The sequence below is a fragment of the Melopsittacus undulatus genome, chromosome 1 (genome assembly GCF_012275295.1).
Source record: "Melopsittacus undulatus isolate bMelUnd1 chromosome 1, bMelUnd1.mat.Z, whole genome shotgun sequence".
In the NCBI taxonomy this organism is placed as follows: domain Eukaryota; kingdom Metazoa; phylum Chordata; class Aves; order Psittaciformes; family Psittaculidae; genus Melopsittacus; species Melopsittacus undulatus.
Genome location: NC_047527.1, coordinates 44,345,872 through 44,365,099, shown reverse-complemented (window position 1 = coordinate 44,365,099; position 19,228 = coordinate 44,345,872). Strand labels below are relative to the sequence as shown.

The 19,228-nt window shown below is 37.3% G+C and overlaps 1 protein-coding gene across 1 annotated transcript in view; it reads right to left on the bottom strand.

Moving 5' to 3' along the window:
- Positions 1-19,228, bottom strand: part of CCDC178 (coiled-coil domain containing 178) — a 154,259-nt gene that overhangs the window by 1,407 nt on the left and 133,624 nt on the right. Inside the window, 1 exon segment of the mRNA XM_013130098.3 lies at positions 18,659-18,793. Coding sequence (XP_012985552.2) covers positions 18,659-18,793 — 135 coding nt within the window.

Sequence of the window (19,228 nt, the reverse complement as noted above, 5' to 3'; positions counted from 1 at the left end):
TTTGGGTCATTAGCACATGTTGTAGATACTACTGTAAGAGCTGGCTCTGTAAGACGTGTTTCTTTGCCCACTACTCCCAGCTATGCCTGCCATAGCACACAAGAGATTATTCCAATAAGGAAAAGACTCTGCTGTAAGAAAATTACAAGGAGGCCTCCTTATGTCTCTGACAGATTTGTCAGAAACTTGAACAGATAAGTCTTCACTAGATCACACTGAGGCAGCCCAATCTTCGTGTTAACTAATAAAAATGGAGTTGTGTAAGAAAATGCCTATTGCTTCCTACTTTGAAGCAAAGGAATGTACAACTGGGAGCATAATGCGAATGTAAATCAGAAGCAAATAGACTGGGCCACTATCCCTGAGAAACATACGAGTGTAAGGGTGCTGTAGCCAAATGCAGCGATAACGAGATTTGGGTGAAATATGCAAATGGGTGAAACTCAAAAGAAAGATGACAGGAAGGGAAAAAAGAGTGGGGAAGATTATTTCATTGATTTACTGTTTTGATTTTCCAAGATTTTGCTGAAGTTTACACTCAGTAGAGAAGCTAACATTGGAAACAGTGTCACTTAGTGTTCTGTTTTCTAAAGATTCCCTGGAATTGAGTGCAGTTCAATAAATCAGTTGTGTTTTGTTTATAACTAAAACAATCACCACCAGAACAATCTTGTCTGGATTATCAGTACCTTTTATTTGGATCTGATGTACTGTCTGTAAGTAATAAATTGAAGGCAATATTAACATATATTGTAAATGTAGCTGAATGTAATTTTAATAACTAATGTTTACAAGTGGAGAAGCTAATCATCAAATGATTTTATTTTTTAATGACACTGACTTAATTTCAAAATAGATTTAATAAAACATTTAAGATTAGTTTGAATTGTCTTAAATGAAAATGTTCTGTGCTGGCTCATTGACAAAATGAGGCATCTGTCTAGGTCCAAGGCTTAGCATGTGTCTGGGTTCCCTTTAACTGAAAACTGAGAGCAGTGGGTGTATTCTGTCACTCCTCAAATTACAAAAATACTTCACCTCTACAATATATCTCTGATCCCACTTCCGTGAATGATTTAAATCAATGGATCATGTTCATATAAAATAAATTCTCAAATTCGTCTTTAGACTTCAGTGGGACAGAAATTTGATTTTCAGCACAGTTGTTACTGAAGAAGTACTTAATTTTATTTTAGTTGCCATTTTGATCATATGTTTATGAAGTAGTGTGTCATAGGAAAATTTCCACTCCTTTTCCTAGAACAGTTCAACTTGTTGGGAAGGAAGCTACATTTCACAATGTACCAAGTAAATTAAGTTTATGATGGTCATATGCTCTATTAGCATTTCAGTGGGGGAAAAACATATCATGATTTAATTATAGAAATGGAAAACATTTATTTTAAATATACAATAGCATAAAATATGGTCACTCATCTTCAATTTGCTCCATTAGTCTGACAGTATCATACACTAGTATCTCTGAAATCATTAGAAATAAAAACTAAAAATACAAGGCAAACCTAATGCTTGATTTTCACACTGATGTAAATTAGGTGTCACTGTAATGAAACTAATGGATTTTAAACACAGAAAACTGTCAAAATCAGGCCCTGAGTCTTTAATAGCCCTTACTGGCTTTTCATTTTTCAGCTGTTCTACCTAACGCACTGCAGAAACAGCAAGGTACAACATGGGGATGTTTGAACCAGACTGCAAAACTTTAAAAAGAGGTAAGTAACTTCATACTTTTACTGGTGAGACTTATTTTATAATAGGTCTCCTTTTGGGAAGGCTAGAAGGACTCATTTGCTGGAAGAAAGAATGGAAAAAAAGAACAGGGAATGAACTTTGGCCATGTAAATTCCTCCCTTGAAACATGACGCCTACAGTCAAATAGCTGTTGGACCAGCACTTGAAGCTCAATTTCCAGTAAGATTTATCCTCAAATATTTTAGCTTAGATGGGCAAAATAATATTGTCTGATGAGTATTATAACTTGGAAGTATTTTTAAAATTAAGTCCTGGAGAATCAGCTTCCTCCTAGGTGTGGTACATACCCTGTTATAACTCACATTTTGTACAAACTTGTTCTCTCATATGGTTCATTTTAAAGTTACTTAGAAAAGAATTCCTAAAAAATAGATAATTTAATGTGCTTCCTGAAGGGAAAAAGGAATAACAGCTGCAAAACACCTTTTGATGAAGATGCAGAATATCTGAAATATATGGATATAGTAGATCAACAAGATAATCAGAAAAGTATGCAGAAAAAACATAAATAATAAGAACAGAGCTATAAATAAAATGTGAATGTCAAGTTGGAAAATGCATATTTTGCTTTTAAGCCAGCAAAATTAGTGTTGAGGTTCTAATTTTAATGGACTTAATGGTCCATTTAACCTACTGTTTTCTTCCCACCAATGGGCATGATGAGAGGCTATACAGAGAAGAGTATAAGGGCAGAATAAACATGTACTATTCCAGACCAAGGAGCATGGCAGGAAGGGGAGAAAGTCATGGGGTGGCTCATTTGGATTTCTCTCCATCATGTCACAAAGGACATTAGTGTCCAAGCCTTCAGCTGCCTCCATCATACAAGAGGGACAGAAAACTGCAAATGCTGCTTCAGAGTGCATCCACACACTCCTCACAGGCTTCTTTCACACCCAAAGGAAGTTGATTGGGCTCTAAAATAATTTTTATTTCTGTACTAATTTTCTCCAATAAAAGATTATTTTACTTTTGAAAAGGAAAAGTTTTCAGTATTTCCTATAGAATCATAGAATAGTTAGATGTGGAAAGGACCTCAAGATTATCCAGATCCAAGCCCCCTGCCATGGGCAGGGACACCTCACACTAAACCATATCACCCAAGGCTGCATCCAACCTGGCCCTTGAACACTGCCAGGGATGGAGCATTCACATCTTCCTTGGGCAACCCATTCCAGTGCCTCACCACCCTTACAGTAAAGAATTTCTTCCTTATATCCAATTTAAACTTCCTCTGTTTAAGTTTTAAACCCTTGCCCTGTCACTACAGTCTCTAATGAAGAGTCCCTCACCAGTATCCTTATAGTTCCCATTCAGATACTGGAAGGCTGCTATGAGGTCTCCATGCAGCCTTCTCCAGGATGAACAACCCCAACCTCAGCCTGTCTTCATATGGGAGGTGCTCCAGTCCCCTCATCATCCTCATGGCCCTCCTCTGGACTTGTTCCAACAGTTCCATGTCCTTTTTATGTTGAGGACACCAGAACTGCACACAATACTCCAGGTGAGGTCTCATGAGACCAGAGTAGAGGGGCAGGATCACCTCCTTTGACCTGCTGGTCACACTCCTCTTGATGCAGCCCAGGATACAGTTGTCTTTCTGGGCTGTGAGCACACACTGAAGCTGGCTCATGTTCACCAGCCAACCACCCCCAAGTCATTCTCCACAGGGCTGCTCTGAATCTCTTCTCTGCCCAACCTGTAGCTGTGCCTGGGATTGCTCCAACCCAGGTGTAGGACCTTGCACTTGGCATGGTTAAACTTCATGAGGCTGGCATCAGCCCATCTCACAAGCATGTCAAGGTCCCTCTGGATGGCATTCCTTCCCTCCAGCATATCAACCGACCCACACAGCTTGGTGTCATTGGCAAACTTGCTGAGGGCACGCTCAATCCCACTGTCCATGTCACCGACAAAGATGTTGAACAAGTCCGGTCCCAACACCGATCCCTGAAGGACACCACTCGTTACTGGTCTCCAGCTGGACATTGAGCCATTGACCACAACTCTTTGCGTGCGGCCATCCAGCCAGTTCTTTATCCACCGAGTGATCCACCTATCAAACTGATGTCTCTCCAATTTAGAGACAAGGATGTCGTGTGGGACAGTGTCGAACGTTTTGCACAGGTCCAGGTAGATGACGTCAACTTCTCCACCTCTGTCCATCAGTTCTGTAGCCCCATCATAGAAGGCCATCAAATTGGTCAGGCAGGATTTCCCCTTAGTGAAGCCATGCTGGCTGTCATCAAGCACCTTGTTATTCTTCGTGTGCCCTAGCATGCCTTCCAGGAGAATCTGCTCCACGATTTTTCCAGGCACAGAGGTGAGACTGACTGGTCTGTAATTCCCCGGGTCATCCATTTTCCCCTTCTTGAAAATGGGGGTTATATTTCCCTTTTTCCAGTCATTGGGAACTTCACCTGACTGCCACAATTTTTCATATATAATGGACAGTGATTTAGCAACTTAATTTGCCAGCTCCTTCAGGACCCACAGATGGATTTCATCAGGTCTCATGACCTTGTGCACATTCAGGTTCTTAACAGGATCTCACACCAGATCCCCTCCTACAGTGAGCAGAAGGTCTTCATTCTCACAGTCCCTGCATCCGCCTTCCAAGACTTGGGTGGTGTGGTCAGAGCATTTGCCAGTGAAGACCAAGGCAAAGAAGTCATTCAGAAACTCAGCCTTCTCCAAATCCAGGGTAGCCAGTTCTCCCGATAGCTTCCGGAGGGGGCCTACATTGTCCCTAGTCTGTTTTTTATTTGCAACGTACCTATGGAATCCCTGTTACCTTTCACTTCCCTAGCCAGGTTTAATTCTAACTGGGCCTTAGCTTTCCTAACCTGGTCCCTAGCTTCCCAGTCAACATCCCTGTATTCTTGCCAGGCTGCCTTTCCTTGCTTCCACCTTTTATAAGGCTCTTTTTTCCCTCGAAGTTTTCTCAGCAGCTCTTTATCCATCAAAGGAGGTATCCTAGCCCTCCTGCTGCACTTCCTTCTAGTTGGGATGCAACACTCCTGAGCCTGTAGCAGGTGATCCTTGCATATCAACAGTCTTTGACCCCCTTGCCCTCTAGGGCTATTTCCCATGGAACTTTACTAAGCAGGTTCCTGAAGAGCCCGAAGTCTGCTCTGTTGAAGTCCAGGGCAGTGAGCTGGCTGCACGCTCTTCTCACTGTCTTGAGGATCTTGAACTTGACCATCTCATGATTACAAATGGTTAAATGGTTTCTTAAATGGTTTCTTAAATTATTCCAAATGGAATGGCAACCCAAACAGTCCACTTTTCTGTGTGTTGATCTTGGTAAGCAGAAATCATGCTGGCAAAGCTAAAGTGCACAACTTCTCAACCTGAGTGATTACTGGGCAGCATCATATCTGTCAGAATGACACTGGCAGTGTCAGGCTATTACAGATTGAGCTTCTGAATCATATGCTGTCTAAGGAACTATAAAGCAATGAAAAATTCTGGTGGTTTATATATAGGAAAATCTCACATTTTTGATGATCAATAGAAGAAACAAATGTTTTTTTATCCTTGAGATACGTGGAACTGAGAAAATTAGAAAAACAAAGAAAAAATAGAAATTCTTTCAGAAGATTGCATTACGACATTTTAGATTGCTAATCTCACCTATCTAGTCAAATAATTTCCTTCCTCATCTCCTCCAAATTTTCCTTATCTTTCAATCTCTGTTAAGGAGAAAGAAGTTGGAATTAAAAAGAATGAGAAACAAATAGAAAAGAAAGGTGTCTAGAACCCTCATCTGTATAAATCAAAGGAGTCACTTCAAATTGTGGTAAATTATTATTAAAATGTGTTAGATAAGACACTGAGAACTAAATGAGACCAGGATACAGGTGTCTTTGCTGCATATATATATATACATTTTCAACTGACTGATAATTCGATTAGCAATGAATATATCACTGAAACTGAGAACATAATTCTCAACATCATCCCAGACAGCTAGCTAAAATACAAGGAATTATGCTAACAGGAAAGGCTTGTGTACTCAAAAGATTGTCTTTTTTTCCAGTCTAATAAATATAGTGCCTTGCCTTATAAAATAATGCCTTACTTATGTTCTTAGGCCGTCAAGATTGTAACAAAACTATCACCACAACACTTACTTTTAAAACACAGATGCAATTTTAGCCCGTAGTATAAGTTTCATTACAAGGTAACGTAGTGAGAGAATATATATTGACTCAGATCATTCTGCCCTCACCCTGAGGAAAATAGTCCTGTATCTAAGGAAGCCAGCCTAACTTCATTATTGATTTCAATGGGACCAAGTTTAAGTATGTTTTTTGTTTTGCAAGATTTTAGTCCCTAAAGTAATTGGAGTAAAGCACCCTGTTTGGTGTACCCTTTAATTTTCTTATTTTAAAAATTGTAACAAAACTAAAACTCATAGCTTCGAAAAATCTTTGCCAAGTGAAAAAGGAGATTTTCTGGGGTTATTATGGATAATTAAAACACTCCAATAAAATTTCATGATAGCTGTGATGAGCCGGTATGCTAAAGCAACTCAGTGAAACTGCTGTGACCCATCCCAGTTTTGGAGGAGACTTAAATGTAACAAAAAATCTGCTTTTCCTGAGTATTCGACTCTCAGATTATTGCTCTGGTGCCAGTTGGAGCACCAAAACTGCTGCTGATTCAAGTGATGATACACTTGCATACCCTTGCAGCAATGCTAAATATTATAGGAATGAGAAAGAGAGCACTAATAAAAAATAAAAGCTTCTGTTCTCTTTTTCTTCAAAATTATACTTGAGAACTGAGGCGTTCTTTAACTCATAATCCTTTCCACCCCACTCTCCCCTCACAAAAAAGAGAAAAAAAGTACAAAAAAGATTTCATTGTGCAAAGCTCCTCTGAGTTCGTGAATAGTGGTTTCTTTGCGCTTGTCTCTAATAGAGCTTTCTGCTTTGCTAACACATACATACTCAGTTGTCACAGTGTTCAGGCTCAGAGGAATATCCCATTCATTTCAGAAAAAATACTTCTTATGACAACACTTGCAAATGAAGACCTGAATTTGATCCCTCTCTCCTCAGCCCAGAGCATCATAAGAATGTATTTATAACAGCCTGTGAGCACAGAGGCTGTAACGGGATTTATTTGGAATGTCACTCGAAGCAGGAGTGGTACTTGTGTCTAGGATACCTTCAACTCAAAGTCTGAGAAAAGGGTAAGGATGGGAAGATTTTCTAGAGTATTCATGTACACCCTACTTAAATAGACAGAAAATAGTAAAGGGAATTGGACAGGAATGTGGTGGCTTGCACCAAACTGGTACTGTAACTTTTTTATTTGCTTTCTGCTTATGTCCTTAATTGGTTCCTTCTGTACTGCTAGCAGCAGCCCTCCAGAGTATGCAGTCAGATGACAGCCATGTTATGTCAGTCCTGTGACAGATGTTTACTGATTTGTCCTCAGGAAGGATTTGATTTCCAGATCTATCTTCCCAGGCACAGGCAAAAGACATGAGGTGAGAGGCTTTGATTTTACTCCTAACTTTGTCCTCACATGTTTCAGACAGCTATTTATTAAAAAAAAAAGAAATGTTTATGTCCAAGTTTCAGTATGTTAGAAGAAAAAAAGGACTGAAGTTTAGAAAATGAAGCCAGTAAGAAAGAATAAGTGGGTAGGAAAAAGGCCAGAGAATCAACAAGACAAGACACCATATCTGAAACCTGAATGTTTTTAAAGGATGCATTTGGAGAAGATAATGACTGGATTTGAGGAAGCTGCTCATAGTGAAATAATGTAGAGCATTTAATACTTCAAATGCAACTTTGAGAGATTATAGTGCCTGTTGCGAGAAGTTTCTTGTAAGGAGTTTTCCACGGGAAATGCTTGATTGAGTCAATCAAAAGAAGGGACAACTATTACACATTTTATAATTTTGCACATGACAGTGAGGATTTCATTCCAGTAGGTCATTTGATTCTCTGCAGGTGGCTCTGTTGGTTTCTGGAATAGTATACTGTGAATTGCATGTTACACAAATGAAAGGCAGTTATAATTCTGGATAACATTGTATTTGATTCTACAAACATCTTTAGGCCTAATGCAAAGATTCCTTCATATAATTTATCCAGCTAAGTGTCTGTGGTCCCAAACTCCTAATTTAAAAATGTTGATAAATGAAGTATCTCTTTAGCTAATAAATGAAGTATCTCTTTAGTTATCCTTTGTCAGCAACATTCATTTTAATGGAAAGTGAGTTTACAGGGTTACATGATTGAACTACTGAGCCAAGTCAGTGTTGGCAAATGATGGGCTAAATTATTGATGTTACACACTAATGAATTCTGATGAGAAATAAAATACAGACATTACATTTCAAGTGGTTCATAATTATTTTTGTACTTTAAAAGCAATTTTATTCTTTTTCCGAATCATACTGGTTCTGTAAAACAAAAACATAGTTAGTGATTATAACTAAAATTATTGAGTTTGTGGCAAAAATGCTCCTGTAAGCTTTCTTATGCAAGTATAATGCTATTCACACTAGGACTCTGATTTCTTCTTGTACTTCTGGGAGAAGATAATTAAATTAAATGTCTAAATTTTTAAACCGCTGTCTTTAAATAAAATAATCTACTTTGCAACCATACTTAAGAGTTCAGCAGATGAGTTTATAATCTATGATATATCAGCATGTTTACTAGAGATGTTCTGAACTACCGTAATTAATTCAGGTGACGACAAAAACAGAAGAGCTGCCAAAAAAAGGAGCTTACAACATGTAAACAGTTCATCATTAAACCTGTGCTTTGATATATGTTTAAAATGGGTAGAAGGAGGTTACTAAACTTCAGATAGCCCAAAGTGATGTTGCAAGGTTGAGTCATTAATTTAAGAATGTTATTTCTCTTATTCTTTATTCACTGTAGTGGATAAAGAAATTTAATTTCTTAGTTTTTACTTATAAAACCAGAGCTGAGCATTTGCTCATTTGGCAACAGTACAACTTCATAAGTCCTATCCTTAATCTTGTCTTCCTAAAAATGGGCTTTATTTAACTTTTCTTAATTATACACTGAAGGCTTCTGTCAATTGCTGGAAAAGCGAACCTATGAAGTATAGTTTCATTTTCTTTTTGACACATAACAACTGAATAACCATCTTACTTGTCGGCTCATTGCTGTTCTCTCTTGTCATTCAAAATTACCATTGGCTTCCTGAAGGAATAAGCACATGCAAACCTGTTCTAGTTTTACGTACAAAGGAATTTTATGATCCAAATGATCAGCCTTAAAGAGGTTTGTAATATTTGGCCAAGGCCTCAAAAGAAAGGTTTATGACCTACACAATCATCATCATAAACCTCCATGTTACCTATAATTTGGCCTTAAGCTTGAACACAGTACTCAGATATGTATCATTATTTTAGTGTAAACATCTCAGAAACAGCATTTTGTATTAAATGGAGCTATTTAGAAGGTTGCTTGCTCTGTTGCTAAACAGGTATTTATCAGCACAGCTGGTGGAAACATAAAGTTTATTCACATACTGTTTTCTCTTGTTCAGCCAGCATTTCTTGAGAAAACTATGGCTTTTCTGCTCTTTAGTACTATTGCTCCAAACAGGACAAAACATGATTTAGAAAAATAAAGTTACAGATGACATACAGGTAAGCTTCTCTTGAAGAAAAACCCCACAAATTTTTCAACAAACCTAAATAAGATGCTCCATGACATTTTGATTGTGTGTGTGCTTTCCCATATTGTCTCAGATACTCATAACAAGCATACTCAAACCAAGACAGCTAAGCTCTGTAAAGAGAATCAAGGACTCCTATCATTTTGCTAGGAGGAATTGAACTAATTATTGCTGGATTTTGAACGACTGCTGTTTTCTATAATAAGAAGGATTCCCTGAATTGTAGGCAGGGCTGAGATCAACTTCAAAAAGTTGCCAAGCATTTACTTTACTTTTTTTTTATATATGTTTCGTGTATTTTTTTAGCCATTTATCCAAAATTTGGGCATTGGTCTCAAACACTTTCTTTGGTAAATTTAAAACACTGTTACAAACAAAATTTCAGAGCCACAAGGCTCTGAAAACACAAATTGTGTGTCCCTGGTAAATGTAAATTTGAACTCCATAGCTCTGAAAACTACATTTTTTACAAACTTGAGCCTTGCAGTAGTTAAGGCTTCTCCAGCAGAAGTATCTCAGGACTGCTATGGTTTGGATTGGGTCTAGGGGCCTTAGAGTAGAGAGAGATTGGTATTGTCAAGTCTCAAAGGCTGGGAGGTAGAAGAAGGTGACTGTTGATTGGAAGAATAGATAGAGAGGCTGGTACTTGAGGAAGCAATAAGGAAACAGAGAAAACTGGCAACCAATGTGTAGTGCCAGAGATTAAGGCTGGAAAAGGAGCTGGGACAGCAATGTGGGAATGAGTCAGGTGCAGGAGAGAGGTCTGACATTCCTCTGGGATGAGATGCAGCACAGACACAAGGTTGGGAAAAGCAGAGACCATGAGCTTGAGAGACTTCGATTAGATAAAAGCCTGAGCAATAAATTAGTGAAAAAGCAAAAGACAAGAGCCTACTACAGTTGTCATTTACTCCATTAGTTCAAGTTCCAGGTAAGTGTATTGGCACTAATTCTTTTGATGATAAAAGTGTCAGTATTAATAAAATATTTAATATGGTTTATATCCTTGAAAATTTCAGAGTTTAAAAAAATTCTTAGAAAATCCTTCAGATTACAAAACTGACATAATCAATTTAGAAATACTAGGATTGTAATTATTTCTGTGAACTTAATTCAGCCTATTTTGTGTAAACATTTCAACACAGATTTTAATTATTTAACTAAAAAAAAAAAAATCTATTACTTCCAGAAACAGAAACACAGTAGTCTTCAGATCCTGGAAAAGGCCTCCAGCATGACAACTTTAATGCTTCTTTGATAATTTTTCAATTCAAGATACAGTGTTTCAGCACATTTTTATTCCATCAAATTTCAAACTCTGAATCTTTCTGTCAGGGAGTATGGAGAATAATCTGAAGCTTAAAGATTGCTGTAGCTGTGACATGACTCGGTGGATCAATTTTTAAGAAGCTGGAAGTCACACAATTTGTCTCTTCTTGTCATTTAAGACCTATTGGTTTGAGTAGCCCTGCTGACAATAAAAGCAGCAGAGATAATAAGCTTGCCAGTTCCTCATAGAGTTTTGAGTGTTTGACCACAAATGTTAAGTTATCAGAGTTATAGGTGCAAATAACATGAATTCATAGTCTGTATTTCTGGATTCTATTTATCTTCAATGGGAGAATATTTTTTGCTCAATGAGAAATGAAGTTTGTTCAGTAATCTTATCATCTGTTAAAACCAGATATCAAGTTGCGAGTAGTAAACTTTTAATTTTGTAAACTTGTCTTTCACTATTAAAATCCCCAACCTATACATTTTTTTTACTCAGTGTATTTTAAATTAATAAGACATTTTTGTGTGTGCATGTTATAAAATGTAGGAAAGCAGATAATTAGTACTATTACTATTAATGTAATTAGTACTACTAGTGCTATAACTATTTTGGTAATATGCAAGAGTAGATTACAGTAAGTTGTGGTGAATACTGAACAAATGTAACTCTTAGGAATTCTTCTTTCAGAAGAGATATAAAACTAAATCTCCTAGATTAAATGCCATCCTTCTCTTTTCTCTTAAGTCGTAATTTTTAGTGCTCAAAGTATTGATAGAATCATAGAATCATATGTATTTTTACACAAAAATTGTACATTGAAAATGTACACCTGCAAGCAAGCTAAATAATTTATCACCACAATAATCCTGGCCACATTAATCTTAAAAATATGAGACAAATCTGCTTGTTTGCAATCTTCTTGCCTCCCTAATTACCAGGCAACTAGCAGAACTCTTATTTTCTTACTATACACTAGAACTTTTAGGTGCAAGCACATGTCTGAACAATTTGATGCATATCATATTTGCTACACATAGTGAAACTTTCAAGTGAAGCCATAGAAGAATTATGACAGTTAAGGACACTATAGGTGCTCCTGTGCAATGCTCGTGGTTATATTAACCTTTGGACATGATGCTTTGAAAAGTAGGGTTTATGAGAAGCATAAGAAGCTTGGTGCATTAAGGCATAAGTAGCATAAAACCCTAAATGCAACTGAGTTGTGCCAAATTATATGGACACATCACTTCAAAAATGTTGAAGGAAATTACAACAGAATAAAGATATCAAAGATTTGCCATGTCATAAGCAAAATCACAGACAATGAAAAGGAGGTGAAGAAATAAATCAGGTTCCAATTTCTTCTATAAATTTAGCTTATTTTGAGATTAGTTTCCACTATCTGGTTAGAAAGGTCCCTCTCATTATGGAGCAACAAAATAAATGGTCATGAACAATCTGTGTGTCTGTTCCATGGCAGCTGTAATTGCCACTACACCTACATGATAAGCAAATACAAAGATTTTTGTGAATGCTAGTCAGGGTCATAAATTCCATCTAGAAAAATCTAGACAAAAGGAATCACTTTAGGAATTGATATTAAATGTGAGTTCATATTTTGAAAAATTACAGTTGTTATTATTCAAAATTCATAAACTTTTGAGAGGAAAGCCATATATTTTTAGAAACTATATACTGGATGCTGATTTCGATGTTTCTGTAGAAACCGATTCACCATGCAACAACTTTTCAAACAAACTTTTTAAGCAAAGGATACCTGATCTCAATTAGCCTTTAAATGTACCAAATAAATACTTTATAAATTAATAATAAACCCAGAAAAAATTAACTTCAACATTTTAAATGGTTACTAGGAATAAGTATGAATAAATACAAAAGCTTAGAACTAATTAAAAGGTGTGCAGCCATGTCCCCTTAAGTAAAGTTATCTGTCATCCATCCCCATATGTCTCCAAGACAAGGCAGAAACAGCAAGACTGCTAAAGTGAAATCAGCAGGCAAAAAAGACACAACTGAGTGTAATCAGCATAAATGGTGATAACTCAGCCCATAACAGAGAAAAATAAAAGAGAAGGCATACAGATTTGGAAGTGCCTCAGCCCTGGGGGACACCATAACACACCTGTGTTAATAAGTTAGAGAACAAAACATGTACTTGAACTGACTACCATCTGACAGCTAAGAAACAAGTTAAGAATGAGCGGCTTTCAGAAAGCAAATGAGCAAACCTTGTTTGTAATACACAGAATCATGGCTGATCCTGGCCAAAGTGGAACTGCACCTGCTCTTAAAGATCAGATAGAACAGGGTGCCATGAAAACCACAGATTTTGCAGTCAGTAAAACATTTCCTCTGGTAAGATGCAGTACCCACTGAGATACCTGCAGTAGACTCAGCAAAGTTTCAATGCCTTAGCAAAGAACAGTCCTTTCTCTGGTGATCTCTGCAAAACTGCTCAGATAAAGACAATGCAAATTTGATCAGAACTCCTTTCTAGTGTAAACTGGTGCGGCTCAGTACAGCAGAATTATTTTGCACTACAGCAGCTTTGCCAAAAAGTTTTGTAAAGGTTTCAGGTTAATCAATCAACGTGAATAAAACTGTGGAAAATGTATAAATAATCACAGCATTCTGCAGTCAAAGTGACAGTCTGGGGGTTAATGCTTCATTCCTTTGTGCCTTATGTAGCAATTTTCACCTGATGAAAACAGGTAAAACTGCCACCAACTAAGAAGTTTCCAACCTCTAAATTCTGATGATCTATTTTATATCCCTTTACGCTGTATGGAACAGCTATTAAAGGTGCAGAGGTATTAAAAACTAAGCCAATAATCTTGTATTTATAAAAAAATGTAGTTTTGTTATTCCACCATCATTAAAAGTATATATGCAATGCTTTAAAGTTACAGTGAGGGTGGCAATGATGTTATCTTTTTTTGTTAGCATGTTGGTCCCCAAAATAATTCTAGCATAAATATAGTCAAGATAAATCATTTAAAAGGATAGACTAAATTGAAGACTGTCAGGATTAATGTGCAGCCACAGTCCCAAATAAAGCTACACCTGCCATCATATATCATTTTTGCAATTAGATAGCTAATTGAACTTACTCAAGAGCCAAGTTATTGAAACTGCAAAACATTATTGGGAAAACAAAGGCCATTAACATAACAAATAACTTGCCTGTACATTTGTGGAAGAAAAGGTTTTACATTTTCACCATTTTTTTCCTAAATTCAATAGGTTATTTTTATTACTTTCTGCTGAGTTAGAAATGTATTCTGTAATTGTAGAAGGATTTTTGGAGACTGAAATCCTCCAAGCAAACTACAGAATATGGGCTGCACTGTGACGATCAAATTTTCCCCACATTGCCGCCCCATTTCTTCAAGTAAGGAGATCTCTGTGAGGCTTTCGTTTGAAGGAAAGCTGTCACTAACTTCAGAAATAGACTTTGCTCCTCTCTTACCTCATAGGATGTCCTTTGACTGTAAAGATAATTAAATTTAGGTGAAGAGCAAGTGTCAGAACTCATAGAACTTTGACTACTAGTATAAAAACAAAGTCTCTTTTCAGAGCCATTAAGCACCGATGCAAATGGTCAGGAATGAAAGAAAAGCAGAGCAGTGCTCATGCACTTCTGACGCACTTCATGTGCTACAATTCTAACCTCTCAAATTCTGCCCGTTGTTGCAATTGGACTGCAGTAAAGGAATTTAAAAAACTTGAAGTGAGTTAGAAGAAAGTTAAAGCACAAGAAGACGAAATAGTTTTGCCCAAGATACAGTCCTGCACTTTATGAAAAATGAAACAGATGAAGAGACAAAATTGAATGTATAAATCATTTCAGTCATTGTTCTCTGATCTAGCATTCGAGCTGATTGGCAAAATATTTGTACTTTGCTATTACTATGGAAGAATCTCTTATCCTTTTTAACATCACAATTGAAATGCTCAAATTTAAAATTTCAATTTCTTCCTGTGAGAAGTATTTTCACAGAACACATGGACACTGAGTGATCAGTTGGTCATTCCTATTTCCAATGCAAATATTAAATGTTTGATAAGCAAAATTGCTACAGGGATCATGATATAACCCAGGGAATATGCATATTTAAAAGTTCAATTGAAATAAAAGGAGCATAATAAAAAATGAAATGGCATTTTGAAAAAACCCAACCCTATTAATGTCACTACATACAATACAGACTAATGAACCTTAACAAAAAATGGGAAAAGCTGGTATTTACTAGAGGCTGACAGGCACAATTCTGCTTTTGTGGTTCATCCTCATATTGTTGGTGCTTTGCACAATTTTGATATGTCTCCAGTCACATGACCACAGTGAGAGCTCAGGAAACATGTGCATACTTCTGCTACATATTGGCAAATGTTTTTTGATCTTCTTTCTTAGAACAGAGAGCCAAAAGGAGGTGGCTCTAAAGGGCAGCATGTTCTGGTTATGATTTCCTGGTAAAGTGCACTGCTGCTGAGTAGGGTTAGGCAGACCAAAAATGTGTACAGCTGGTGCTGAGGCTGAACAGAGAGCTGAGGAGGCAAACGAGGGACTCTGCCATTGCTGCCTTTGGCAGAGCAGAGAATCTAGTCCTGCGATATTTAAGAGTAGACAGCATGAGGCAGCCTATCATGGTCAGGCTTCTGCTTCTGGGGGACAGCAGCATCTTCAAAAGGGGACATGAACATTAGCCATGTGCTACAAGGGACACCCTGCCTACGTTGCACTAAGCCTGAGCACTCCCAGTCACCAAAGCCAGTCAGCTCAGCAAATGGGCACACTCAGTCCTGAGGACACGTGTTAGTATGACAAGGGAAGGAAGCCTGAAGTTGAGAATGAACTCAAAACCTTGCTTAACTAGTAGGGTGGATGACCAATGGCAAATCTCTGGCCTGGTACCAATTTTGGTGCTTATAGAAATTAGGACTGGTAATGCATATAGTTCTTTCTGAAATGAATTTGAGACACCAGATACCAAAGGAAGCTTGCCATCACTTCAAGCAGCATTTTTTTTTGTTCTTCTCCCAATTTATCATTAACAAAAGTGTTTTTCTTTTTAATGTTAAGTGGGACCCCTCCTAAAGTTTTGCTTTTTTTGGTGTTTACTAATGGTGATGACTAACTCCACCAATACTGGCTACCTGAAACATCCTCCTCACTAGTGCTTCGGCAATGTCACCTTCTTACTGCAGGCACAGTTGTTTCTTCTCAAGCACAAATCTTACAAGCTCTATCCTCTAGCTGCATCATTGGAAGTGATTGGAAGGCGAGTCTAGACGTTTAAAAATAGGCTTAATAGTGTAGACCAGTAATGACGAAATACTAGTCAAAGCCATCTTCCAGTCTGAGGTACTCTTTATATTTACATCATAATTGTCCCCAAACACTGCTGCTATGTAAAACTGTGAAGTGTTGCTAGTTAAAAGTAGCTGGTGAAAAGTCCGAATCCTCCTTCATTAAGTACTTCTAAGTCTCTCTTTGGATCTCACCCTGGTCATGGCTTCTGTAAAATATCAGAAAACACTTAGGCAGCCAATGTACTGTGTCTACTGCCTCTTCTAATTCACTCTTCCTCTATGATTCACCTGCTCTTGTTTGCTCTAGTCAAGGTAGCTGCTGGGATGTAAGCTGTTATGAGTGGGAATCAGTTTCAGTGCACACCTGCACACTACTCAGTGCAGCAGGATCTCATCCCCACATGTTAATGTGGGATGGACACTAGAAACAGCAAACTCGGGGTATTTCTTGCTGAGAGAAAAAGAACGGCTGTTGGATTTTGTTTTGGAAGTGCATGCCACTATGCTGTATGTCATCAATATAGAAACTTAATTGACAGAAGAATGGATTGTTCTGACAGTAATACAGACAAAGATACCAGTCCATATATAAATAAATCACTGCCAAAGCCTCTAAAATATATAAATATATTGCTAGAGGGAAATTCTCTGCTGTACAACTTGACAATTGCTCTTAGATGGAATAGTTTCCATTTTAATTTTATATATTTTACTTTTTTCACTATTTTAATTGTAAATTATTATCTGTCAAACTGCATGAACACAGCAAGAATAATAGAACACCAGAAAAGCATCAGAATATCAGAAAAGGATGTTATGGATAATGAAAGTGGATAGGGAACAGAATGTTTTCCAGACTGAACAGAATGTTGTCTTTGAATACCACCAAATGTTGCTGGGACTTAGCTCTAAAAGCTTACTTTAGGCCATTTCTAATTTCTTGGGTTTTTTTAGGGTGACAAGATTTAAAGACACAGCTTCTCACCATAAACAGCATGCATGGAAAAATTATGTTAAGGTGAAGGATTTCTGCAAATCTCATTTGTTGTAACGTAGAATACTTGTTGACATGAAAGTCCAATTGTATATGAGGTTCACTGTACAGCTATTAAAATACCGTGTAAAATTAGATTACTGTAAAGATTCATGTATAAGGAAACCAACTGCCACCTGTGGCTTCTATGTCACTGCTGTTATTATTCATGAGCTTTAGGCTGCACATCGATCACCTCTATTCTTCACTCGCTATTGGAGTAGTTGAACACAGGAGAGAACAGAAATCATGCCAGCTATACCCCGTGCAAAAAAATCAAAAAGGAGCTTTTCCATGTTTTTTAATACTAAATGAGAAATTTGGATGAAAAGAAGTGTAGTTCCTGACTTACCGGATCTCAGTGGTACACAGGTCAGTGCGATAGTAATAAAATAATATACAAAAATGAAAATTTTGAAAGAGTATTAAAAACAATAAATATAAAATAAGGTTAACATTTTAATCTTGATTCTTCTTCTTGACTTTCTCATTTTAATATGACAAGGATTTTCTGCATCTTTTACAGAAATCCAACATATAAGGAAATTGGGAATTTTAAAATTAAAATCCTCTTAGTGAGATACTGAAATCAGATCATGATGCTGTTTAATGGGATTCTAGAACTTATTCAAGTTAGATTTTATTTTAATGCATTGGATATTGACTGTGAAGTGTAATTACATAATATTAAAATGTAATAAAATTGTTTCCACACTCATACCGTAAAGCCTGACTGTTAATAATCAGAGAACAAAGTTTGTAAGAATATGCTGCACTTAAGCTGCATCAGCAGCATAACTTCTTTTGCAATGAGTAAGTCTGAAGAAATTTTTCACTTAAGCCTTTTAAAAACCCTCCACAAACGCCATCTGGTTATGGCCATTAACTATGGGACAAGATTGAATGGAGTGGCTTTATAGAAATATGAATAAGACACCATAGCACAAGGCAAAAAAGAAAAACAGCGGTCAAAGTATACTATGTAATAGTCATTTTCCATAGTAAATACATATATCTGGGAAACAAGTCATAAAATGAGAAACCATCATCGCTGGAAACTATTTTTAAACCTCATAACCCCCCCAGTGCTGCTTTTTACAAATAGGGGAAATTCATCATATAGTTGAGTTAGGAAGGTGCAAGTCTTCTAAAATATAATCTCCTGTTAAAGAAATTAAATACTAATACAGTGAAAATGACAATATTGTTTACCATGGAAATAATATTTGCACAAACCAGGACAAAACAACATCTTCTAAAACAACTGAGTAGCAATAGTAATGCTGCTCTATGTTTCTAATATTTATGCCCAATGTATTTATAATAATCTTTTCCAAGGTTTGTGAGAAATAAATCTAATCTCCCCCTTTTTTTCAATCTACACATGGTATATGTGCTAACTTACTGAATTCATCCTTCACGCAATTCCAGTTTATTAAAGAGGTTAAAAATTTATAAAACTCTGATGGGATATGGTTTTAATGCTTCATCACACTACCCATCATTTGCTTTTCAATCTAGATCAGAATGATCTTTCCGACTTCCCTGCAATCACCTACCTGCACAGCTAATATTTTCTGAGCGTTCTCCTGAGAGGCTGCCTGGATCCTCGCCAGCCCAGCCTGGTTGGAGAGGCCATGCTGCCTCCGCTGTGCTGCCAGCACCCCACGCAGCCGCTTCTGCAGTGCCCAAAGCTGGGACAGCAACGCCAACGATGCCAGTGGGGGGTCAAGGCAAGGAGAAGAGGCAAGAAGGTGAAAGGGAGGAAGGGAAAAAAAAACAAGGAAAAAAGAATTAAATTCCTAAGTCAGAGTAGGAGAGGAAATTAATGGCAGCGTTCAAGAAGAATGATGGAGGGAAATATAGAAAGCAGTCAATAGCCCATTCTGTGCTATACGGGCCTGACAGGAATTTCACAGTCTCTTGGTTTTTCAGCCCACTCATGTGCATTCATCAGAAACCAGTCACATCTGGCTGCCAGGATGGGGGGTTAATTTTCTCTAAATGCCTCAGCAGTTTTGTTCTAGCTGAGGCAAACTCTGTGACTGCAAAGCTGATGAGTAAAATATTTCTACTTCACCCAGTTTAACTCAAAACCGATAGCCTCGGGACATATTGAACCTTTCTTA